This window comes from Lynx canadensis, chromosome A1 (assembly GCF_007474595.2).
Source record: "Lynx canadensis isolate LIC74 chromosome A1, mLynCan4.pri.v2, whole genome shotgun sequence".
NCBI classification, from domain to species: Eukaryota; Metazoa; Chordata; class Mammalia; order Carnivora; family Felidae; genus Lynx; species Lynx canadensis.
The window spans coordinates 10,936,671-10,964,116 of record NC_044303.2 but is presented as its reverse complement, the minus strand read 5'-3'; the positions used below and the strand labels follow the sequence as shown (position 1 = coordinate 10,964,116).

Sequence of the window (27,446 nt, the reverse complement as noted above, 5' to 3'; positions counted from 1 at the left end):
TTTCTGAATTCTCCAGGAAGGTAGACTTACAAGTGAACTAACTTATTTCTTCTGAGTAAACAAGCACAAATATTACATCTGGAAATAGGCAATACACTAGAACTTGGGGGCCAGAAAGAACATTTTTGCACAGCCCAAGAGAATCTCTTTCAGATGAGCAAGCTGTCCTCCTGAGAGGCAAAGCGAGCTGCCCAAAGTCAAGTTAGAGTTACAGTTAGTCACAGAGCCTAGATGACGAAGCCAGGGTCTTAGCACAAACTCAGAAAAAAGTGACTGCTTTGCCTTCAGGAGAAAATACAGCTCACTCTGTAAGTCATCTAGCTCTAAAAATAAAGAGAGTTTTAAAAGCAAGGGGGAAAAAAGAGAGTACTGTTTGATATTCATGGCTAATTATCTATGTCCCAGGCACCGAGAGCACACCCCAACCTTAGAGAAGATGGCAACATCCCAGAGAAACCAGCCTAAAAGTGGCACCACACCTCAAATGATGAATGTGGAAATACATATTTGATTATGGACATGACAGGTCAGGAAGGCTGGACCTGCCAGGAATAGGTGTGGAGGAACAGTTATTAAATATTTATCCAGCACTGCTGAACAATAAGTGTAATTGTGCCAAACATATAAAGTCTTTGCCCTAAGGAGTTTGCTTTCAGTTGTAAAGCTGGTTCTTCCTGAGATATTTGTATGTTGCTTCATCAGGTAAACAATCTGTTCCCTACATCAAGGGACCATCAATTCAGCAAGCTTCCTTAGGAATGAGACTCTATGCCCAATTATTTAATGCAAAAGCTGAATACACTTGTTACTGCGTTAAGGATTTTAGGATATTCACTTTTATCCTCTGATGATCACTTTGGGTTGGGTCTCTTTTCATTCTTTCTACTTAACCCGTCCATACTGTTTGCACAAAATGCCACTACGGTCCCTGCAACTGCAGCATGCATAATGACACCAGCAAAAGTGAAGTGCATGGCAAAGCTCTGAGTCTGCAAATCTACATTAGCCCAAATGAAACAGTCAAGTAATTGTAGTCAATTATGTATGCTGAAGCAAAACAAATTATGAAAGAATAATGATTCCAAACCATTAGGCAACTGGATGGACAGGGGGGAGAGCTGACATCAGCTTCACCCAGGATACAGTAAGTGGGAAAGAGAAATTGGGAAAAAAAAAAAAAAAAAAAAAAGGAGGCTGCCACGGGGCGCCTGGGTGGCTCAGTCGGTTAAGCGTCCGACATCGGCTCAGGTCATGATCTCGCTGTCCGTGAGGTCGAGCCCCATGTCGGGCTCTGTGTTGACAGCTCAGAGCCTGGAGTCTGCTTCTGATTCTCTGTCTCCCCCTCTCTCTCTCTGCCCCTCTCCCTCTTGTGCTCTCTCTCTCTCTCTTAAAAAAAAATTTAAAAAAAGGAGGCTGCCCGTGAAGGAAAAATGTTATTTACCTCGGATAATGCTCAAAGGATATTGTATTATACTTATCACTTAATTAAATCCATGAAGGATTTAAAGTAGCTAGTAATATAAGCAAAGAGATCTTGTGGAACTGGGATATATTAAAGTAAAAGGAAAATAACAGGAATCCAGGTGATAAGAGATTTGGAGACAGGAGAGAGTAGAGGAAACCACTTTCACCAGGGAATGAATGCAAAGAAAGACTACCGCCTCTTAGGAAATAATTTAGCTCTGTGCTTGTTACTGATGGCTGAGACAAACCAGGCAGTTAAGACAGGCAAAGCATTCACTCGTTCATTCATTCGCAGGTTACAGTTTCTACCTTCAAAAGGCTTGGAGCCTGGGCAGAGAGGGTGGTGATAACAACGGACATGTACAGAATTAAATACTATCATAGCACCATGTGCAAAGTCCCAGGGAACAAAAGGTGGGACTCAACTAAATTATCTGGGAGTGGGACTGTAAGGGACAGTTTGAATGATAAAGTGACCTGTGAGCTCAGCCTTGAAATAGAATAGGACAGGGAAAAGCACGGCGGGCAGATGGAGGAAGGCTGTGTGGAGACCCCAGACCTGTGCCAGTGAAAGGCCAGCAGGGCCAGAGAGCAGCCCGTGGTCGGTGGGCCTACAGCAGCATGTGGAAGGGGCCGAGGCAGGGATGAAGGCTTTCATCTGAGCAGGAGCCAAGCTACGAGGGCTGCTGGGCCCTCAACACTGTCCTCGAGAGTATAGGCTTGATTCTGAACGCAAAGGGCCCATGAGAGATGCACCATCAAAAATAAAATGCAGAATTCATTGTTTTGTAGAAATCTACCAGTGGATGAGAGAACTACTTCAGAGATGCAGTTCCAGATTCCAGAGGGGTCCTAAAAGAGTAGAGATTCTTGGCAGTGGCTACTGTCTTTATCTTACTTTACAGGGAATATTCACAGAAACACAGGGTGGTTAAATCACTTACCTAGATTCACACACTGCTTGTGGAAGAGGGGAGAGTATGCATAGCCCTGGGTGGGACATAAGCGTTTTGCTGAACAGCTACTATGGGCTGAAATCATTGGGTAAAATGTTTCGGGGCAACAACAACAACAGAAAAAAAAAATACACAATTTAGCTCTTCTATTCAAAGAGCTAAGAATAAAGGTAAAAAGATGACAGAAGCATGAAAAAAGATAGTAAACTTATTAGAAAGAATAATATAGATATATGTATTTCTTAACACAATAGGGTTGATATCTTTCTGAGGAGTGTGCACATTTTTGTAAAACAGACTACTTAAAACGCCTCATATAATTTATTAATTCATAGCATGGATAATTTAAATACTTTATAATGACCCTCTGATCGGTTTCTGATTCTTGTATTTAAGTGATCTTTTGAAAGAGACACAGCTATATTGTAAATGGAGTTGAAACAAAGCTACCCTTCTTCAATAATGCCACCTAAATCACAGACTACTCTGGGTGTTAAAATTATAGAATGTGGAACTGTCCTAACCCCAAATGGTCCTCCTTCCTGATCCTTTAAGACTGACTGTCTTCTGTCAAACACCACTGGAAGATGGATGGTAAGCAAAGTCCTCTGGGCTGTCCGAGAGCAAGCTTTGTCCTCTATGTGACTTAGCTACATGGGTCACTGAGCCTGTTCAAGTGAACACAAACATTTCAGACAAGAGAAATCCTCTTAAGACAGGAAACACGAGTCTTATCCCCTGCTAATGAGTCTACCCGAGTTTGACAGAGCTTCTAATGAGAGTGATCTCTGGCTTATACCATAGGGTGGGCTGAGCAATCAAACAATGGGGAGATGTTTAACTCCAGTCATAGTGGGGGTCTCTGCAGGCGTTTTTTGAGAATAAGATACCCTCTCTATACGTAAAGGAGAAAAAGCCCTGCTATCTGGACTCCAACTGCCTCCGGTAGAGGAGAAATCTCATTGTGCCACAGGGTTTCCCAAAGAATGAGCTGGAGATCTATCAGAATCAAATCACGACTCAATATAAGTGTTTCTAGGCCAATCCCAAACTGTTGAACCAGCATCTGGTTCTCATGTACTCTTGTGCGGACCACAGGCTTAAAGGAAGTAGTCTCAGAAGGTCCTTTGATTTGGATGAGCACCTTGATTGGTTTTGGATATGCAATAACAGGCCTGAAGAAGAGTTTAGAACCTGGAAAGTTTAGGAGCTGGAAAGATCAGAATTGCTCTATACAACAGACAGAGAAGAGGACGAGATTCCGGGGACATTGTGGAAGGGAATTTGAAAGGACAGAGGGGAGAAGAGAAGGAGAAAGGAGCCAGCAAGAGGACTACAGGTTGAAGAATACTGTTTGAAAAACATCTCATGTGACAGGATGGCTGAAAGGGCTTTTAAAGAACAGGGGCGTCTAAAATTAAGGCAAAGTCATTTGTGCTGAATGAGTAACTAAATTCCGTATACCTCAGCTTCCTCACTGTAATAAGGAAATAGTGACAAATCTCAGTCCGTGAAGGCAATGAAACTTCAATAGACCTTTCCCTTTCAAAAGGAACATATATTCCTTGACCCTCTCCCCGAAAAGGAAATATTTATATAGGATCCAGGTTTCCTCCTGAGGAGAATCATGTTTCCTTGAACTAAAGTTACCTTAAACTTAAATTTTTTCCTCTCTCTCACTTGATTGTGTTTGTCCAAGAAAGAGAATGTTTTAATATCTGAAAGATATTATTTATTTAAAAATTTATTTAAAAATTTTATTAAAAAATATTTATTAAAAAACAAAACCTACTGAGATCTTGATGCCATGCATTCGACAAGACTCAACCCCCACCCCAGTTGGGTCTCACCAACTGTGACTGACATGTACTTTTTCTTTTTAATTTTTTTTAATGTTTATTTTTGAGAGAGAGAGAGAGAGAGAGAGAGAGACAGAGACAGAGCATGAGCAGGGGAGGGGCAGAGAGAGAGGGAGACACAGAATCCGAAGCAGGCTCCAGGCTCTGAGCCATCAGCACAGAGCCCGATGCGGGGCTCAAACCCACGAGCTGTGGGATCATGACCTGAGCCGAAGTTGGACGCTCAACCGACTGAGCCACCCAGGCGCCCCAGACATGTACTTTTTAAAACTTCCAACCTGACCTGCCACCCCCCCCACCACAGTGTACAACATGGCGGACATGTGGAGGTTGAATAAGCAGGTTGGTGCGTGGATTGCTTGCCTCTGGGACCCTGTGGAAAGGAAAGCTGTGAGTGTCATTTTCTCCTCACTCTCTCTGTAAAAAATGACTGCAGAGGTTCTTAATGTAGGTTTCTGTGGTGATGTCACGAAGATTAGACTGGGAAGCAGGAGGCCCCCAGTGCAAACTGTCTGTGTAGGTCTGTTATTTCATCTGTAAAATGAGTGCATTGAATTAGATTCCAAGTCTTTTTTCAGGTCCAAAATCTGATGATTCTCTGATTCTTTACTGTGCTGACTACCAAGTGAGCTATTTTCTTGTCTAGATTCTTCAACGGCACAACCGCCAAGCACTTTTTAGTCTGAGCTCTGAAAAAAATAGTAAATCTCCAGGACTAAAGGCACAGCTGTAGGATAACTAGGAGGGAGTTAAACTTTTGAGGAAATGCCACAGAGGTTTCAGATGCCCTATCACTGGTTAAAACGACAATGATGACAAACTGAGACAGCTCATTGATGTCTGGAGTAGGCAAGATGCAGGCTTGACGAACTCATGTGACTTAAAGATGGGCGCACTTCTCATTTTCCCAGTAACGAAATGAACAGTTTTGAAAGCGAGATGTCCTTCTCACCTGATCATAATTCTTAAAAGTTGTTTGGAGAAGCGTTGCCACTTTGAGATGCATTGCCTTTCAAATTAAAACTTTTATTTTAATTCCCACAAAATGCAATACTTTAAAATCTTAAAAAGATGTTGTAAGCCCCTCATTCAGCAGCGAGAGCATACAGCAATGCAGTCCCTTAAGATCATAACTGTTGAGTATAAGAAATTAGGGGCTTACAGACATTTTAGGGCATGGGCAGAATTCCCGTGGGCTGATTAATCTGTACTTTGTGTACAACGTTTACATAGTAAGCTATTTTACAGTGTCTCGTAGCCTTCAACGTCCACACTTATCTAAAGAAGCAAAACAAACACTATACCCCTCTACTCTAGCTTCTAAAAGAAGGTGGTGGGTTTTAGAGTAGATTTTTCTATACGTTCCTACACACTGTATTTTCTTTTGTTGTTGTTGTTGTTGTTGAGGTACACGCTGCATTTTCAAATGTAATGAAAACAACATGCGAGGCCAGACTTCTGTCTGAACATCAAAATTTCATATAGTAATTTCTACCCCTGCTGCCCAAATATAAGTAAGCTAGATCCAGATATTGTGGGGTTTTGTTTTTGTTTTTGTTTGTTTTTTTTTTAGTTATCATGTAGAGACTGAGCGAGGGTGCCTTTCAGGGAGGAGTGTGAAAATACAAGAATCCAATCAACTCTTCCAGGCTTCTCTCTCTCTCTTCCTGCTCCACCCCCTCTCCTCTCTGGTCCACTGTCTTGTAAATCCCTCAGAGGCACTGGTCGGGTTATAATCCTTCGTTGTCCTTTAGGAGAAAGGATGAAACAGAAAACTTCCATCCACTTCCCAAACACAACACCAAAGCCAGTTTCGTACCTGCGAGTGGTCTTGCCCTGTCCGTAGCCGTGAAATCCTCAAAATAAAAACCACCTCGCATAGTCCTTGCTGTGGGAGGTGACTGTATATGGGGATGTCACATTAATTTCTTTTCACTTTTTTCTTTTTAAGTGCTCTCTGCTGGGCATGTTAGACAACTTCCTGATGCATTTCTTCCGCATCGCCCTCACCTGCTATCATCACCCCCTCGATGCAGATTTTGTGTTTTCATTTTAGGTTGTCTATGGAGAGTATCATTCTACATCACTTCCTTTTTCTTCCTGCCCATCCACGTTTGTGTGTGTGGGAGTGTTTGCTGTAGGAATCAGAAGCCGATTTACTGCCAATAAAATGGCTTCTATCATTACAAATATTAGTCAAGCTCGGTTAAGCATACAGATTTTAGTCACCAACTCTTTGTTGAAGAAGGACTGACTGAGCAGCATGGGCGTATCGGAAACAACAAAACCCTATTTTAGCAGAAATTAAGACAAAGTGCAGGGCCATAACTTTGGGACGTTTATCACTTTCCAAAAAACGCATTTCCTTCTATTTAAATAACTATGTAGTAGTTTGTGACATCTTTATCACAAGTAATTACATTTGGCAATATTTCTATGATTCGAAAACCAAAGAAAATAAGTACAGTACTTACATTTTATCCTGTTTTTGATTAATGCAATTTCTGTGCAGCATTAAGTCTCATGAAGAACGTTCACTGAATTTTATTCATTGGACGTTTCTGTATATTTTATAATATAACTTGCATTGTTTATAAGCTTTTGTTTTTAAGGGCTTAAAGGTTTCTCATTCATCCAGTTGGCTGCCTGCAACCAGCCCTGAGGCTTAGTCAGTTTAGGCTGCTGTAACAAATTACTGTAGACGGGGTAGTTTATACAACAAATATTCGTTTCTCACAGTTCTGGAGACTTGGAAGCCTAAGGTCAAGGTGCTGACTAATTTGATGTCTGGTGAGGGCCTTCTTCCTGGTTTGCGATGGCTGCTTTCTCACTGTGTCCTCACATGGCAGAGAGAGACAGAGAGATCATCTCTCTTCCGTCTCTTCTTATAAGGGCACTAAGTGCTTTCATAACGACTCCACTCTCATGGCCTCACTGCCTCCCAGAGTCTCATCTCCAAATACCATCAACTGGGGATTGTGGCTTCGACATATGAATTTGGGGGTGCAGGGCACAGACATTCAGTCCATAACACATTGTTACCATTAAAAAAAATGATCAAGAGGTGGCAGGGAGAGTCCTAGTGTTTAACCCTGTGGTTCCGAGCAGGGGTTAGGACCTGGGGATGGGTAGTCAGGGCCTCCGCACTCTGCCCTAAATTGATAAGTTAATATTCCCTTAGTTACGCAGGAGTTCAAATATCTCAAAGGACTGGAAAACCCTTGCTGAGTTGGGCCTCAGGGAGGGACCTTCAACTTATGACTCTTTCCTACCTAGCTGGTTTTTTTGTTTTTTTTTTTTTTATAGGGCTCAGAAAAGAGGCACAAATTACAAAAAGGAACAAAGCCCTGGCAGAGAAACCCAGAGCGGGAGGGGGAGGAGGAAGAAGAGGAGGAGGAGGAGGGTGAGGAGGAGGGTGAGAAGGAGGAGGGTGAGGAGAAGGAGGAGGAGAAGCAAGATCCCTTGGGACTTTCCTGGAGGGCGATGCTTCATCGCCAATTAGGGCTTCTGTGCCAGATGACAGTGTCACGATGGCCATTAGCTGGTGCAACACAGAGGCTTAAATATCGGTTGCCAGAGAAGCGTGAGTGCCCAAATTAATGCCCCCTGCTTTCCTAGTAAAAAATTAGATATGCGAACAAATTACTGTGTATCCGTTCCTTAACCACCATCCACTCCTTGCAGTGTTCTGCACCTAAGAGACATTCATTTAGCAAGAGAGTTTAGATTTTTGTTGAATAGGTGTGGTAGTCTTTCTCGAGGGTATCTTCCGGCTACCATTGGGCACCTACTTCAATACTTATGACCAAAGAATGTTTCTTTCAATTGTGTCTTTCTTGCCCCTAATTACTCTACAAAGCCATCTAGCATTGATTATCCACTAAGTTGACTTTAGTCTTTCCTAAGTGTCAGGGTCGGTGGAGGGGGTGGGGGGAGAGACGTATGGTATTTGAGAGCAGAGGCAGCACCATGGGTGAATCTGATCTAATGACCATCCTCCTTGTGCCTCCTCTGTCTTTGGGCTCTGGATGTTGGGATGCTCAGAGGTACATCTGGACGTACTTCTGATGTTTCCAGGATATTCAGAAGTACATCTGACAGTCAGCTGCTCGGCACAAAAAAGTTAACTCATGACCCACATGGGAGGGAAAGGTTTTCAAATTGTGACTGAAAAATACCCTAACTGCCTTCTGATGAGAGTTTGCACATGCACATCACCTGAAACTAACTACCTGTTTCATCTCGTTTTTGTGGTTTTTTTTAATTTTTAAATGTTTATTTATTTTTTTGAGAAAGAGAGAGACAGAGTGTGAGCAGGGGAGAGGCAGAGAGAGAGAGGGAGACACAGAATCCAAAGCAGGCTCCAGGCTCTGAGCCGTCAGCACAGAGCCTGATGCGGGGCTCGAACTCGTGAACCATGAGATCGTGACCTGAGCCGCAGTCAGACACTTAATTGATTGAGCCACCCAGGCACCCCTCATCTCATTTTGTAACCCCCTACTCCCAAATCTGTATTTTTCTAGATTGTAAAGAAAGACCAGAGGTATCCTAATTGAAATTTGAAGGCAAACATCCTTTAGATAGTTAGGTAGTCCCAAAGTATTTGGAGTGAAAGAATGTGGGCGGGATGGTGGTTTCTCATGTAACTGAGTACCTGGTGGGCCATTCCCATCCTAAACAGTTGTTGAAAATACATTATTTATGCAAACAGTTAAAAATGCCTGGGTGGCTCAGTCAGTTAAGCGGTTAAGCGTCTGACTTCGGCTCAGGTCATGATCTCTCGGCTGGTGAGTTCCAGTCCCAGGTCGGGCTCTGTACTGACCGCTTGCTCAGAGCCTGGATCCTGCTTCGGATTCTGTGTCTCCCTCTCTCTGCCCCTTCCGTGCTCACATTCCATCTCTCTCTCTCTCTCAAAAACAAATAAACATTAAAAAAAAATTTAAAAACACAAAAACCCTTTTAAAAAGTAATAAAACTGTTTACAAATCACCACTGAAGTATACTAAGCATCAAGTTATACGGATGTAAAAATAGGTAATATTTTCATTAGTCTCGATGTGAATACGTATTTAGAGCATTATTGACAATAGGGGGGAAAGTGTATGGAAACTCAAATCTGTAAAGTTGCACATTTGCTGTAAATCAACAAACGGAGAGGAACTGCTTTTACGGCAGAAGTGTTTAAGCGTTTCAACATACTTATACAGTAAGTCCTGAATTCAGAAACCTGTATTTTTAATTTTTTTTTTCTTTTTTATGACAGGGACCAATGCCTGAAGTGGAGCTATAAATCTAATGCCTTCTGCTTATGCTGGGTACACTCGGTCCCTTGCATAAAAGTAAAACATATTTCCCCTTGCTTTTAAACCATGCATATAAATATTACAGTATCAGCATTTTTGTGCTCCTTATAGTAACTGGTTTACCACTCATAATCTTATTAAAGGTTTGTTTCCATTTTCTTTTTAGAAAACAAAGCAAAACAGGAACAGAAACTTCATCCCCTTTAATAAACTTGTCCAATAAATTAATCTGATTATTTAAGTAAGGGCTACCTGTTTCTGCCGCACTAGTAGTGTTTAATAAGAAATGCCATAAATATTGTTAAAGAGTCTAAGTCAAAATGTTAAGTGCTGACCTTCAAGAGATTTTGAAGTCTAAATACCAATATTTAAAAAGATCCATTTCAAGTGGTGAATTCATTTACAATCCTCCATAGAAGTGATTTTTTAACATCGCAAACCAATTATCTTCCTATTCTGAGTTTTAGCTTAAAAAAAAAAAAAAGCATAAGGACTGAGTTTCCAAAAGCAGGGCCTTAAATAGGGCAAAATTGGGTAAAAATATTACACATGGCAAGGCTACAAGTTTATAAAACACAGACATTGATGTTTGTGATATTAAACAATTTTCAGAGGCTTTACATGACCATACTCTCAAGTTCAGTGATTCACGGTAAGAAAATACGTGGGTAATGTATCACAAAGAAGAGTTTCTATGTCCTCCTCTTTTTATGAGAAAATTAAAATTAATGGATCTTTTAGTAGTGTCGTCTTATATCGGATTTACATTAGCAAAGGTCTTGATTAAACATTTTGGAGGGACGCCTGGGTGGCTCAGTTGGTTAAGTGTCTGACTTCGGCTCGGGTCATGATCTCGCAGTTTGTGAGTTCGAGCCCCGCGTTGGGCTCTGTGCTGACAGCTCAGAGCTGGGAGCCTGCTACAGATTCTGTCTTTCTCTCTCTGCCCCTCCCCTGCTCTCTCTCTCTCTCTCTCTCTCTCAAAAACAAATAAATATAAAAAAAAAAAAACATAACAAAACAAAAAAAAACTAAATCACTTTGGAGAACTTCCCAACCATGAAGTTTGTGAAGTGTTACAATCATACCCACTCTCCATCCATGAATAGGAAAAGCACTAATCATGAAAAACAAAACCTTTACTGGCACCAAAGAGCACTGTGGCGATCACAGTTGTGTATCATCTTATAGCCATGCGTTACCCCGTTGGAGCTTACCACAACCCGTGAGACTGGTGTTTCCAGAGAAGGAAATAAGTTCTGAGAGACGAAGTGACTTTAATCATTTAGTGAGAGGGAGGATCGGCACTTGAACTCAGCTGTGAGGCAGGTATTTACTCTGTGAAATGCTTTGGCTAAAACAGAAGTTCAGAGTGTCGCCTTTGAGGCTCCCTCTGCTTGGGCCCTGGACATGGCCTGCTGTGGAAGCAGCCGGAGGAAGTCACAGGACCAGATGGGCAGGGGTGCGGCCCACAGAGTGGTCGGGACACGTGTATTCTCGCACATCTTCCACCCTGCTGGACTGTTTCACCACCTCTTGCACACATAGGCAAAGCCTGCGAGTGGGTGTTGTGGGGAATACCGGGGTGTGTGAAGTACGGTTCCCGTCATTACCTAGTAGAGCCACTGAGCCTACTCGCAACCTGTGACAACAGAACATGATCCCAGGATGCAGTCTTTCGTTTTAAGTTTATTCATTTATTTTGAGGGAGAGAGAGAGAGAGAGAGAGAGAGATCGCACAACAGGTAGGGGAGGGGCAGAGAGAGAGAGAGAGAGAGAGAGAGAATCCCAAGGAGGCTTCGTGCTCTCCGCATGGAGCCCGATGTGGGGCTTGAACTCACCAACCTTGAGACCACGACCCGAGCTGAAGTCGGACGCTTACCCAACGGAGCCACCCAGGCACCCCAGGATGCAATCTTTTAATAGCACATCTTTAAGGAGGCCCGAAGTTCTCCCTCTCTTGAAGGCCCTGCTGAAATGTCACCAGATGTGCTAGTCAGCAGGTTCTGGAAGGGAACAACTCTAGCAGAGAACACAGTGCTTGAGGAGGCATGCTTAATTACAGTGTCTTTTGCTGTGCCTGTGATAAGTAGGGCACCTGAAGCAAACTGCCCATCCTCAAAGTCTCCTTCTGGCCACCCTCAAGGGAAGTCGGAGCACATCTAGGTGCCCTCGTGCAAATGACTCCCTTGAGTTTCCAGCAGAAACCTCCATACAGCAAGCAAAAGAAGAAAAAAAAAAGCAGTCTGACTTTAGAAATGTTCCAAGTCCATTCGATTATAAAAATAACATGATTTTAAATAACTTTTTTTTATTTATTTTTATTTTTTTTTTTTAATTTTTTTTTCAACGTTTATTTATTTTTTTGGGGACAGAGAGAGACAGAGCATGAACGGGGGAGGGGCAGAGAGAGAGGGAGACACAGAATCGGAAACAGGCTCCAGGCTCCGAGCCATCAGCCCAGAGCCCGACGCGGGGCTCGAACTCCCGGACCGCGAGATCGTGACCTGGCTGAAGTCGGACGCTTAACCGACTGCGCCACCCAGGCGCCCCTTAAATAACTTTTTTTTAGACTGTGGACTTGAAAACAAACATGCCTTTGGAAAGGAGGTGAGCCAGAAATGAGAATCCGGACGGGCCAAATGCTGGTCCAGCTGCCTTCTGGGGGCTGCTCCGCGTTCCCTCCTCCTCCCGGCCCCGAGCAGTCCCCGTCGCGCTGCCCTCTGACTAAGCGACAAGGAAGCATTGTGGAACCGCCTGCTTCCTCCGAGCGGAGGAGTGCTTTGCTTTTCCCAACAGCTGACTGTCGACGTGGCGAAGGCATTTTCAGAACTGGCTGGTTACACAGACCACCCTGTCTGCCTCCGAGCGCTAAGTGAACAACCTGTTCAACCGGGCACCTGAGCCCCGCTGGCTTCCAGGTGCAGGACGGGCCGGTGTCGGTGGGGACAACTTCTCTCTCCTCCCTTTCTTTCACTGAGCCGAGCCTACCGCTAGCGAGCTGCCGAGCTCTTTCAGGAGGACGGGGAGGCCAGGCTGGTGCTTGCTAGAGACACACGCGCGACACTGCGCCTGGCGAGTCCCGGCGAGATGCCAGAACTTCAGCTCGAGCTTCGGTTGTTGAGGCTTCTTTCCGTTGTGTTTTGTTTTGTTTATGTATTTGTTTTGAAAGAGCACGTGCACACGCAGGAGCAGGAGAGGGGGAGCAAGAGAGAGGGAGAGAGAAGCCCACGTGGGCTCTGCACTGCTGATGCGGGGCTCGAACTCACGAACTGTGAGATCATGACCTGAGCCACAATCGAGAGTCGGACGCTTAACCGACGAGCGAGCCACCTAGGCGCCCCTTGAGTCTTCTTTAAGGGAAGAAAACTGGTTAGTATTTAATGTGCACATGTGATCTTAAAATGCATTGGTTTTCCTTTTAAAGATTCCGTGCTCTCAGTTCCTTTATTCGGGAGGCATTTACTGAGTTGTACAATACGCAAGGCACCCAGCTAGGAAAGTTCTTTCCTATTCGCTTGGACCAGAAACATACTATCTGCGATCTCCCCAAAGTCTAGGATAGTTCTTGGTAGACAGCAGAATCCTAACACAGGTTTCAGTGAATGAATTACACACTGAGACAAGGGATACCTGCGTTTTTCCCCTCCCAGGAGTTCTTTTTTTTTTTTATTTTTTTTTTCAACGTTTATTTATTTTTTTGGGACAGAGAGAGACAGAACATGAACGGGGGAGGGGCAGAGAGAGAGGGAGACACAGAATCGGAAACAGGCTCCAGGCTCTGAGCCATCAGCCCAGAGCCTGACGCGGGGCTCGAACTCACGGACCGCGAGATCGTGACCTGGCTGAAGTCGGACGCTTAACCGAATGCGCCACCCAGGCGCCCCTCCCCTCCCAGGAGTTCTTAAAATGATGAAAGGCAGTAAAAAGACCTTCCCCTGTTACAGTCTCTATAGGCCAACTAGTTCTTTGCTGGAGCTAGACTCAGACTCCACAGAACGGACACGGCTGCACAGAAAATGAGTTACTGAACCACCAGATGTTGGCTGAACACTTACTATGCGCAATTCCCTCTCCTGGACAACTGGGCCATGCAAAGGCATATAAGATACAGTCCCTATTTTCAAAGAATTTCTATATAAACAAAAACTTAACAGTTGCCACAAAGTAACAAAGTGACCACTGAGCCCATTTACGACTAAGACAATGGAACACAATGCCAGGAAGCACTCTTTTTCTTACAGCTTTAGGTAGTACTGAGGCCAAGGAAGTGGTAAGCATAAAGGAGAACTCAAAGAGGTCAGAGGAAGAAGAGCGGGTGGCTGAAGAAGACAGAAGATTTTAACCGGGCCTTAAAGCCCAGGTGGGGAATGAAACAAAGGGCATAACAGGGACTCAGGAGTGCGTGCGTGTGTGTGTGTGTGTGTGTGCACGCGTGTGTTGGGAGATAAGGGAGAATCACAAGCAGAGAGTCTGGAAGAAGACAGAGGAAACAAGGTACGCCAAGAGTTAATTCAGTTCAGTGCATTTTGAATCAACTGAATAAATATTTATTGAGCACATACTATGTGCCAGGCATTGAGATAGGTACTGGGGATACAATGGTGAAGAGACTGATATGAGCCATGGCTCACTGGCTAGTAGGAGATACTGACAAGTAAACAGACAATTACAATACGGTGTGATAAGTGCTGTGATAGGGAAAAGTCCAGGTGTTATGAGGAGGAGAAGGACAGAGAATATACCCAACCCAGATGTGGGGGTCAGGAAAACTTCCTAGAAGAAGGGATGTCAAGCTGACACCTAAAGCCAGGGTGGGAATTAGGTGAGACTATGCAGGTAGGGTTCCCTAGAATAGGAAACATGAGGGGCCATGGAGGTGGGAAGTTGGCTGAGTTGGTTGGAATGCCAGGGGAAGGTGTGCTGAGAGAGGCTGGGGAGGGAAGCCGTGATCAGATTATTAGGTCTCTTATACTTCACATTAAGGAGTTCGGACTTTGTCCTAAGAGCAGTGGTAACCACTGGAGAATTTTAAGCAAGGGAATGAAACAAACAGACTTGCATCTTGGGTGGATGGCTCTCTGGAGCATGAGATGGCCCTTAGAGGAGACGTGGGCAACAGAAGAGAAGGGTAATACGCAGTTAGAATCTTGAAGGTCTATTCCTAACACAGTGCAAGGATGAAACAAATATTTCATGAATGAATGAATGGATGAATGAATGAATGATTGGTTGATCAACCAATCGGTCAACCGTCCAGCATGGGACTGAACACGAGACCTGACATGGATGGTATATATGTCAGAGTGAATGCACCGGGCAGCGCTGATGTCTCTTCGAGTCTTGAATCTCACCCGAAAAAAGACAGCAACGGTTGACAATGGAGTGCAGTGTAACAGAGTGGAGACAGCTTCAACACTGGAGTCAAAATACCCAGGTCTGAGCCCTAGTTTTGCCAGTTATTAATTCCGAGATGCATCTTAGCTTCTCTGACTCTCAGGTCCCACATACATCATATGTGCTCATTGTGTGCAGCTACACAGCAGTATAAAACGGGAACAGTTATCACAGTCCATGTACATTTCCATTTTCAGGTGACGCTTAGGAGCTTTGGTGGGATTTGCAGTTATCCACTGCAAAAAGAAGTTAGTACAACTTGCATGAGAGTGGAGTCATGGTTTAATTAAAGAGGAATTTAGAAATCAAGTAGTCGGTATTGCCCAAACTTTGGCCAGGTAACTCTCTAGCCTGTCAACTGAAGACCCGAGTGAAACATTGGAAGGGTGAAAAGAGCCTATCTGTTGTCACTGCCCCCAAGCAGGGGAAGTGGGGCAGAAACAAATAATGTACTTGAAGGCCACAGGGTCAGTGGAGTGGACCAGAAAACACACAGCCATCGAGGGGCACAGTCTAGACTAGAGCTTAGCTCCCCTAAGCACAGAGCCCTTTTCACAACCCTACTCTGTTGTATTAATCATGACAATTCAAGATCTTAGAAAGGATAACCTGTGTGAGGTCCAAACGAAGAGGTCTTCCCACAGTTTTGCGGCTGTAGCTGACAGCCCAGAGCGAGATGACTTTATAGAAAGGGAAGACAAATGGGAACGAACGACAGTGGAAGGAGGCGAAGTGCCCTGGGGTCTGGCTGTTTGGAAAGAAGGAGAAGGCTTCATGAAGTATAGGGCTGTGCCGGTAGAGGAAGGCAGGAGGCATCATAACATAAATGGATCCGGGCAATGTTACACCAAAGAATAAAGGAAGGGAGGAAAAAGCAGAAGGTGAAGAAAAGGTCTGAGAGGACATTTGTGAAGAAGTCCTAGCAAACCAACGGAACACAAAGTGCTCCCTGGCACACCGCTTCTGGACAACCAGACTGGCCTCGGCTCCTTGGTGCTTTCAGACCAAAGAGGATGAACAGAAAGTGGCTGTTTTTCTAGACACATCGGACACGTCAGTGATCTTCCTTTGTAGCATTTTTCATGTTGCCCCTTCCTTCACGTCACAGCACACTCACCCACTCACACCTCTGGCCCAGTCCAGTCTGGGCTCTGCTTTTTTCTTTCTTTCTTTCTTTCTTTTTTAATTTTAATGTGAGCACAGAGCCTGTCAGCACAGAGCCCGACGCGGGGCTCGAACTCACGAGATGTGAGATCATGACTTGAGCTGAAGTTGGACACTTAACTGACTGAGCCACCCAGGCACCCCTGGGCTCTGCTTTTTTCTGCAGCAGAGTTTGACATCAGAGCAACATCGCTGAACCAAGAAGAAATGAATGAAAACCACAGCTCCCTTAAGAAATGTAATTTTCAGCTTGTGGCCTTGAGTCCTCAACTTTCTAAATCATCTCCTAGCTATTTCCGAAAGCAGGGTAATGACTCAGCGGTTAGGGAAGTCAATTCCATCTTTACAGGTAAAACTTGCTTGAATTGTTTGTTTCTTTGTGTGTTTTCTATCATCACAGAGTTAATCCTTGGCAGTTGGGTCTAATCAATCCCCCGTACTGACTCCAACAAATCAATCACAACAAAAAGGCTACTTGTAGTTTTCTCCAGGAAATTCCAACGCAAACAGCATTGAAATCAAGTTGACTACATAATTCATACACTCCAGTAATCACTCTCCAGTGATGCCTCAGTTAGGGTTCACTGTCACAGGCATTTTATATGATCTACACATCTGTAATATCCAGGCATGGAAATCTGAAGCAGACATCAGAGTCCCTTTATCAAGATTGAAACCCATGAGTCTTCTGTGCTACAATCCAGTTCACCATCCACATTGTTTAATTGAGCCCTTTACTACAAATGGTTTTAGGCTCTGATGCAAGACAGGAATTTGAAGCATGCCTTCGAGTATTTAATGGTGTTAATTTCTGGTGCACACAAACATCAGCTTCACTCAACAATCCAATAATCTTGCAAAATAAAGAGAATACGCCAGAGAATGAAATGCAGCATGGAATTCTTCCAGATTGCAAGGAAAGCAGTTCCATGATCTGGCTGTTTGTGACAAGTAATACAATAGCTGCCTATTTACAGATCCTTAAAGATGTTACAAGAAACAAAGAAAGTGAAAGGAAGAAGATGGGGGTGCTTTCACATCGAAGAATTATTTTATTTTTTACAGTTAGAAATATTTATTTGTCCACTGTCAGCTCTCACATGTCCCAAGTTCATTTAAAATGTAACGCATCTGATCGTAACAAATGAAATACAGTCCTTTTTTTTTTTTTCTTTCCCTCCAACTGGCCGGTATAAACGTAAACGATTCCTACCTGGAAATATGGACGGTCTCTTTTTGGGGCGCCTCAGGTGAACGGGCTCCAAATTTTTCAAGTTTCTTTGAAGTCTCCCTCGAATGTCATTTCCTATCAGTAGTTCAGGTGGCAGGCTACTCCGTCTTGATGATTTGTAATCATTTTGAGACGAATTCAGTTTGTTCTTCGTTCTGGAATATAAATTGCTGTCATCAACTGCCATGGTACGAGATACATTCGAGACTCTTTCACAAAAATCTGAAAAGCCCAACCCGGCAGCAGCCGCGCGGCCGCCTCAGCCCCAGATTCGGATGTTCTCATGCGTTACCGGCACTTGTTTGGGAAGCTTAGCAAGTTGATAGGCGTGGACTTGAACAGGTGTAGGATTACTAAGTAGCCCCTCCTCTCAACAGTTAATAGCACAGGGGAGGAGAGATCCAAGAAACCATTAGGTGCAGGAGGGCGCGGGATTTGAGCAGATGTGGGCACACGGGCGCGGGCTCCCGCAGAGGGTACTAAAAACTGGTGTGAAGGTTGCCGTGTGGAATTGCCGTTGGTGCGATGCCATAAAGGAACCACCACCTGCTACTTGAGAATAAATAACCTATGCAAATCGCAAGCCTCATTTTTCTTGCCGCTTCTCAAACTCGGACGGTTTTTAAAGTTGGGGGGAAACTTTTTTTACAGTGCCTCGTACCCTTTTGTTTTGAACCGCGAACGCAGAACAAACATCCGTCTTTATGAAATTCCTTATTTGGCAGGCAGCCAACTGGAAGTTGGCTGCAAGGAGGAGATGAGAGACGGCTGGTGATGATCAGGAAGGAACCCGCTGTGGGTGTGTAGGGAGCAGCAGTGCCGGGAACCCAGCACAGCTCCCCGACCCGCCCTTCCATCCTGTCCTCTACCTGGCAGATGGCTTCTCTAAAAGTTCAGCTGTCCGGCGGCAAAGTCAGAGGTCTAGCAAACAAGCTGGGACCGTAGCAGTGACGATGGCCTCCACTCGGCAGATGAAAAGTACACGTTATCCTTGCGGGTCTCTGCCTTGCTTTTAACCCAAGTGGTCAGGGGTTTGGTGATGTGAGAAAAATCAGCATTTGCTCCGTTCCGCTTGACCCCTTACATATTTTCTTTCTATCTCTCTGGATTTGGCATTTTGGTGTCCTTTGTTCCCTTCCCCCTTAAATGTTCTGCACTCTTTTCTTTGGGCAGAAATCATAACTCTCTGATTTATCCTCTCCAACCATGCCCCAGGGCTGTGTCTTCTGTGCCCTCTTTCTCCCATCATCTCTCACCCTCTCCGCGCTCCCCCCGCACCCTCCCCCCCGCCACACACACACACACACACACACACACACACACACACACACATACACGAGCCTGCATACCCTCTTCTGTCTGGCTGCAGTGAGGGGGGGGTCAGAAGATAAAGAAGATAAGATCTGCCTTTTCTCTTCCCAGTGCTTGGAACCTGTGGATACATAACATTACAAAAGATTCCGAGGTCCTTTAGAAATCACTATTTACTTTAGTTTCCTGGATGCCAAGTAGGTTTTACTATTGCAGAAGGTTTTACTAAATGCAGAAGTTGGGTGTCTTTACCTAGTTAAGGATACACCTCCAGGCTATGCCCTTTCGGCAACGCGTCTTCAAACCACTACAGATTTTCTGAAGAGAAAACTAGTTTTTTTTTTAACAACGATGTCCCGATCAGGGGCGCCATTATAATCCAGCAATTATATGTATAATGATAACCCAGCAGTTATATTTACATATTAGATTATCAGGTTATTTTACGAATTCTGAGAAACACCTACACCACTTCCCTCACAGGACTTAGAACTATTTTATCAGGTTGAAATGTATCATTAACTTCAAAACAATAAGTGGTTTGTACAAAACTATTTTTAAAAGCCCATGAGACTGCTTGAATCTCCCTCAGCTTAATGAAAATACATTTTTTTCTAAAGAAATAAAAGTAGTTTTTAAACGTTGAGATAATGATGTAATAGAAAAAAAAAAAAACTTCCAAAATCTCAAGACCAGTGTTCACCTTTCAAAGACACAGCAGGGTAGAGTCGTAGGACACACATATTTGTATGCCGACAGGGAGAAATCCAGCAGTAGACAGGCAGAAGTTCGAGCTATTCGGTGACTGTTTCTTTCCTGATTCATGGCATCACCGTGAGCCTAACTAAGAGTGTGTGTGAGATGGAAGGGGAGTCGCTGAGAAAGGGTGTTATTATCACACAGTGTGCACCAGGTAGATGCATGGTGTGCACCTGTAATTTTGCCTTTGTCCTTAAGGGGCTGGCTGTAAGCACAGCGTTAAGAACATACACATCTGAAATGCATGATAATAATAGCTGTCATTTATTGCGTGCTTAATACCAGCCAGGTTCTTTGCTAAGCCTTTGACAGGCCTTATCTCATGGATTCTTCCTAAGCACCCTGTTCTGCAGATGAGCAAACTGAGGCACTGAGTCAAACATCCAGAAACTGGGGGAGGGAAGATTTGAGCATAGGTTTTATAGAACTCCAGAGCTCATGTTCAAGCCCATGCTTTACATTACAATATCATGCTGCTTTATTAAATGGATCTGGGATCTAAAAGCAATTGAAAGGTCTTTCTCTATTTTCCTGAAATAATTCTTGGTTTCAAGCAACTCCTTTTGCCTTGACTGTATGATTGAGGGGTGGGCCCGCTGATCTACCTAGACCCACCCCTCATAACTGAGCTGTCAGTAGGTCTGTAAGGTTTATGAGATGAAAGTGAGAAAAAGCAGGAGAAATCAGATTTTTGTTTTAATAATAAAGTAACCATGTGCAGGCTTTACATATTTAAATGCACTTAATTGTTTGTTTGTTTTTTTTTTTTTTTTTAGTTTTTGAGAGAGAGAGCGGGGGAGGGGATCTGAAGCCCTATGCGGGGCTCGAACTCATTAACCATGAGATCAGGCCCTGCACTGAAGTTGGATGCTTAACCGACAGAGCCACCCGGGTGCCCCATAAATGCACTTAATTAAATATTGTATTTTCCTAAGATTTATAATTAGGATAAAAACCCCTACCTTACTGGAGGGTAACCCTCATCTCCTGATCCCTAACAACTAAATGTTGTCAGAGGGGGCTCAAAGCTTCCTGATATGTTCAAATTAATCCCTTTCCTGCCCAACTCATTCTCCCCTCATAGGGAATATAAACAGATAGAGGGGTGTAGCTCCTTTAATATATTTCCTTAAAGAGAAAAGTGGGAACAACTTGAATCTGCTATTATTAAAATTTGAGGGCGATGAAAACAAAGGACAATATTTATTTAAAAGTAGTGTTAAATCTGTGAGCATGAAAAAAGTAAACCTGCCTTTCAAAATATTTAAATCGGCTGCCACCATGAATGATAATCAACCACAGAAAATGTAGCTGGGTTTGGTCTAAATGAGGACATTCAGAGATTGTAACGTTAAGTCCATACCTCCTCCCGCCTATCGTAACAGTCAAAAGTGAATTTTTTTTTTTTTTCAGCAGCCAAAAGAATGATGATTTGGGGCTCTGGGCTCGGAGGAATCTCAAAACTTACAGCATAATTAAGTAATTTAAAATACATAATGGACATCCTCTAGTCCTATATTTTGTAATAACCATTGTTTCAAAGGTCTCCATTCTCCTAAAAACTCTCACATTAATCTCTTTTGAATTATTCTCTTTTCTTATGCTCCTAGAGCTTGTGTATTTTATATCGCATGATGCTACCATCTCAGGAACCTTTTATCCTTTCCGGTAAGGCATTATCTTCTCAGTTTCAGAATGTTCAAATATTTCATTAAAAGGCATTTCCTCGCTTTGCAGCCATGATTTCCTTGTGAACAGTGGTAGGTTTTAAACAGCGTTATTGAATTATTTGGCTCTTTGTGAGGAAGCTGCAAGGTTAGAACTGTGTGATCTGACAATTGGAACGATCTTTCTCTTTTATCATCTTCCAAAAAATTGATCCATCGGGAAGATTTTAGACCTGTTAGGATTCACCAAATCAGCTTCCAAATCTCAGTCTGATTCTGTTGTACTGAATATTCTGCAAATATTTCTTATTTTTGGTCTCTTTATTCAGTTTTTAAACTGAGAGGACCCAACAACCAGTGGGCTTGCCACCAGGAAAAAGCAATTGTGTAGAACATCAGAATGATGCACATCACCAAGTCAAGCAGTTCTGTGGATGTATCTCTCCAAGAGGTCACTGGCCACCTCTTTGGCCAACACATCTTTGCTTGGTTGTTAACAACACCTGCAGTACTATCTAAGGTGTGATTATGCCTGAAGAAATCTTTTCTCAGTTCCTAAAAAATACAATGAAGACTTTCAGTACTTATCTCATTGGCTCTCGATAACAATGAACTCTAATGACCAGACTTTCCTTCTTAAAATTTTTTGTGTCTGTCACTATGCTTAGTCCAATGTTTGTTCTTGAGAACCTCTTAATCTAGGAAGGAAGCCAAACTATAACAAACTGGTTCTTTCTTTTTTTTCTTTAAGCTTGCTTGCTTGCTTCTGCATGTATGTATATATTTGTTTGTTTGTTTAGAGGGAGACCGAGAATCGCAAGCAGGGCTCTGCACTGATAGTGCAGAAGCTGGGCTCGAACTCATAAACTGCGAGATCATGACCTGAGCTGAAACCAAGAGTCAGACACTCAACCAACTGAGACACCCAGCCGCCCCAACAAATTAGTTATTTCAACACAGAGTGACCACCATGTGCAGAGGTGATGCGAAAAAGCTACTAAGTCAACCCTTCCTGGTGGAGAGGGGGATGGGAAGGGAAGGGTTTTCAGAGGAGAAATGAGTTCACGAAGCAGATGAGGGGAACCTGTGCAAAGGCACTAAGATGTGACATAACAACAAATGCCCACAAAACCCCAATTACGGCAGTCCCTTCCCCAACACTAGGGCATTACATCATACAAAAGTACAGACATTAGAAAAACAAGATCAGGCAATCCTAGACAACAGAAGACATAAGGAAAACCCAAAAGTCAGCATTATTATAGATTTTTTAAAACACCACCACCAATTAGACATATGGAAGACACCTGCTTCTAAAAATCTGTACTGAAAAGCTGGCTCCAACCTTTTCAAATGATTCGCTAATTCCTAACAAAATGTAAAAAGACATTTGAAAAAAATCTGGCTCCACTAAGTAACCATACTCCTGAATCATCTTTATGTATTCCAGAATCTGTGATAGAGGGATTTGCTGAAGCAGACTCTTACTCAAGTTTTTAATATCATGCAGATTGTACCTTTTAAAATAAGCTCTAGAACCAGTTCTCACTGGCTTGAAATCCAGCTGCATTTACACGTGCATTCCTCCTTGTTCAGTTTTGCAAGTCTCAGCAAAATGCCAGTGTAACTGCCTGGCCTTTTCCCAAGTTAAGGTAGGGCTTAAGGGCACATTTTTCTGGGCTTGTTGTGGAGCTCTTTGGTGAGACGGCACAACATGAACAAATCTCCCTCTCTATACTATTTTCTGACACATCCTCACACATGATCTGTGTGAGGAAGAACTGAGGGTCCTTAGTCTCACTCCTCTCTTTAAGGGATTAACCTGGAATTTGCATTCGTAAAAGAATAAAACTTTTGAATATTTTGGTCCAAATACTAGGCAGCGTGGTCTCAGAACTGTGGTTGCTAGAATGAAGTCGGCCAGTGACTACTGTAACTGAGATGAAGGAACATTAGTGGCACTCATCATTCTCACCGATGATCGCAATTTCCATCTCTGCGCCATGATGTCTAAATTCACGCCCAACCCCAACTTCCCCATAGTGTCCTAATCTGTATATTCAACACATACCAAACATTTCTTGGTGGGAACTCAGCATGTACAAAACTGGCCTCTCCAAACCTGTAGCTCCTGAATTCCTGATCTCACTAAAATGGCATCACCATTTACCCAGGGACTCAAGCTACAAACCTTGGAACTACTCTGCCCAAATGAGGTCATGTTTATCTCTTAAACATCTTTTCATCTGTGTCCTCTTCTGCTGTCATTGCCCAGTGGTAGGATTCATTATCTCTTTCCTGAGCTATTGCTTCAGAGTCTCAACAGGCCTGGCCACTTCTAGTCATAGTTTCTCAAGCATTCCACCTTTGATATGGCCTCTTGACTCTTCCTATCTTAGCAAATTACCTCTGGTTAACCCATTTCCCTCCTTAAAATGCTGTTAAGAATTGGACAGAAAACCTCTGATGTGCTGACCAGTCTTGGGCATCATAAGACTAATTCTAACCTCAATACAAACACCATGCATCTTGTAAAGCAACACAAGATCACTTCAGCTTTTAGAGCAGCCTTATTTCCTTACTGTCTGATGGTCTGACCAACCAAATCTCCAATTTGAACACATGTCTTGCTATGAATCCTGGACCTGGGCAACTGACTTCCTGAAATGCATCAGAGGTCTATTATGTTCCCTCTATGAGATTTCTTTTTGCTGGTTTTGGTTCTTAGATCCAGATTTTGCTTTCTCCCACATGCTTGGGGTTCTGTTTCAGATTGGGGGGGGGAGCAGAAAGGGTAGTATTCAGAAATTCCTTTTAATTTTTTTGTTCAAAAAAGATGTCCTTGACCTAAAATTTAAATTAGTAAATTTTGGTTTCATACAAACAAATCATTGTTTACCAAGATTTAAGCTAATGTCCTGGTGTCTTGATTTTCTGGTTTTGAAAGAAAGAAGAAAGAAAGAAAGAAAAGAAAGAAAGAAAGAAAGAAAGAAAGAAAAGAAAGAAAGAAAGAAGAAAGAAGGAAAGAAAGAAAGAAAGGGAAAGAAAAGAGAATGAAAAAAGAAAGTATTTTTGCTCAATTCACCATTGCCTTGTGTGAATTAACTAACTAATGATTCATGTCCTTAGGTGAAAGATATTATATACAGAATGGATAATGAATAACAGTAAGCTGAGAAATTACATGTATTCACATACATGCTATTACTACTATTCTGGCAAATGAAATGGTACCATTATCATTGTCATACCACTTTTAAAAAATGTATCTGATTAGAAGGTGGTATTCCTGATGAAGACACTCAGCGAAGTAAGAACAGAAAGCTCCCTCAATCTAATAGAGGAATCTATGAAAGATTTACAGATAACGCATACTTAATGATGGAAGACTCAATGTCCACTCTCACCACTTCTACTTGACATTGTTCCGGAGGTCCTATCTAGTGAAATTGGGTATAGAAAACGAATAAAAGACATCTAAAGGAAACTGTAAAACTCTATTTGCAGATAAACGAGCATCTATGTAGAAAACCAATCAGAATCTACAAATTACAAGAATGAAGTAAGTTCAGCAGCTTGCAGGATACAAGATAAATGTGTAAAAAGCAATTGTATTTCTATATTAGCAGTGAAAATTGGAAAATAAAATATAAAAAGACAATGCCATAAAAATATTAAATTTTTAGGGGGAAATCTGGCAAAAGATGTGACAGACATATACATTAAAACTAAACATACTAAGAGAAATTTCAAAAATACTATATAAGTGGAGAGATATACCATGTTCATGGGTCAGAAGACAATATTGTTAAGATATCAAATATAGATTCAGCACAATCACAATCAAAACCTAGAAGGGTTTTTTTTTTTGGTAGAAATTGACAAACTGATAGTAAAATTCATATGAGAATGCAAAGGATCAAAACCAGTCAAAACAACTTTGAAAAAGAAAAACAGGATTAATACTACCAATTTCAAAACAACATAAAGCTACGATGCTCAAGAAAGTATGGAACTGGCATGAAGATAAATAGAAATATCAGTGGAACAGAACAGGGAGTCCAGATGTGGGCCCACATAGCAATGGACAGTTGGTTTTTGACAAAGATGCAAAGGTAATTCAGTGGAGAAAGGATGGTTTTTTAAACAAATAGTGACAGAACAATTGGATGTCCAAATGCTAAAATAACAAACTTTGATCTCTATCTCACACTACATGCAAAACTAAGAGTGGATCACAGACCTAAATATAAACTCTAGAACCACAAATTTTCTAAAAGAAAACGTAGGAGGAAACCTCTGATCCATAAAAAAACAAATTAATAAATTGGGCATTATCAAAATTAAAAGAGACTGTTGAGAGAATGAAAAGGTAAGTCACAGGACAGGAGAAAACATTGGGAAGACATTTATCTGATAAAGAACCTGTATCTAGAATATGCGAGGAAAATTAATAAGGGAACAAATAGCTCAATTAAAAATGGGCAAAATATATCAAAAGATACTTCCCCAAATACAGATGGCAAATAAGCAAATGAAAATGTGTTCTGTATCATTGATCATTAAAGAAATGCAAATTAAAATCACAGTGACATTCCATTGCCTACCTATTGGAATGGCTAAGATTTAAAAAAAAATTTCTTTTAACATTTATTCATTTTGTGAGAGACAGAGAGAGACAGAGCGTGAGTGGGGGAGGGGCAGAGACAGAGAGAGAGAGAGAGGGAGACACAGAATCCAAAGCAGGCTCCAGGCTCTGAACTGACAGCACAGAGCCCCACATGGGGCTCGAACTCACGGGCCATGATATCATGACCTGAGCTGAAGTCGGATACTTAACTGACTGAGCCACCCAGGCACCCCGAGAAGGGCTAAGATTTGAACGACTGGCTATATTAAGTATTGGGAGACTATGGAGAAACTGGAATTGCATGCACTTTTGGTGGGAATGTAAAATGGTAAAATCATTTTAGAAAAAATTTGGAAGTTTTCCAAAAATCTAAAACTACACATTTCATATGATCTAGCATTCCACTCCTAGGTACTTCCCCCCAAGAAATAAAAGCATAAGTTCATACTAGGACTTGTACACTGATATTCATAGCTTAATACTGGAAACAAATGTCCATCAACAAGTGAATGGATAAACCATGGTGTATCTATACGATAGAATACTGTTCATCAATAAAAAAAAAGTATGGGTGTGTTGCAACATGGATGAATCTCAAAATAATCATGCCAATTGAAAGAAGCCAGATCAAAAAGTCTGCCTACTGTATGATTCCATTTGTATGAAATTCTGGAAAATGTAAACTAATCTCAGTGATAGAGAGCAGACCAGTGGTTGCCCGGTGATAAGTGTGGAGGATGGTGGGAGGGATTACCAAGGGGCACAATAAATGTTGAAGGGGGGTGGATTCATAGATATATGCATACATCAAAACTAATCAATTGTATACTTTAAATATGAGTTTATTATACATTAATTGAAACTCAATACAACTTTTTTTTTTTTTTTTTTTACAAAGGCAATATTATACCTTCCATCAGTGCCTTTGACAAGATTCAGAAATGTTCTGGACTTAGGTAATAAAGTTAATAAAGTGAAACAATTCTTCTGATTCCATCATCAGCATCAAGAGTGAATGAAAGATACACATACATCCAGGGCACCTGGGTGGCTCAGTCGGCTGGGCGCCCGACTTCGGCTCCAGGTCATGACCTCACAGCTCGTGAGTTCGAGCCCCGCATCGGGCTCTGTGCTGACAGCTCAGAGCCTGGAGCCTGCTTTGAGTTCTGTGTCTCCCTCTCTCTCTGCCCCTCCCCCACTCGTGCCATGTTTCTGTTTCTCAAAATAAATAACATTAAAAAAATTTTTTTAAATAAAAAACAAAGAGATACACATATATCCAAAAGACACACTTTTTTCACTTAAGAATTTTCTTGTCCTGAATTATGTCTTTAGCTTTTTTTTTTTTAATTTTTTTTTCAACATTTATTTATTTTTTTGGGACAGAGAGAGACAGAGCATGAACGGGGGGAGGGGCAGAGAGAGAGAGGGAGCACAGAATCGGAAACAGGCTCCAGGCTCTGAGCCATCAGCCCAGAGCCCGACGCGGGCTAGAACTCATGGACCGCGAGATCGTGACCTGGCTGAAGTCAGACGCTTAACCGACCTGCGCCACCCAGGCGCCCCTGTCTTTAGCTTTTAACTGTATACCCTATAAAAGTTAGAATGCCTGGAAGAATGTCCACATTTGACAATCCCAGGTGACACATTCAGTATTATACTGATCCGTCCAGAAAAGGTGCGCAACCAAGTGTTACAGAATAAATGA

The 27,446-nt window shown here is 42.5% G+C and overlaps 1 protein-coding gene across 1 annotated transcript in view; it reads right to left on the bottom strand.

Moving 5' to 3' along the window:
- The window catches only part of FRY (FRY microtubule binding protein), a 345,429-nt gene extending 327,856 nt beyond the window's left edge, over positions 1-17,573 (bottom strand). Inside the window, exon 1 of the mRNA XM_032593499.1 lies at positions 17,354-17,573. Coding sequence (XP_032449390.1) covers positions 17,354-17,558 — 205 coding nt within the window. The 5' untranslated portion in view covers positions 17,559-17,573. The remainder of the gene's footprint in view (positions 1-17,353) is intronic.
- Between the last annotated feature and the right edge of the window lie 9,873 nt (positions 17,574-27,446).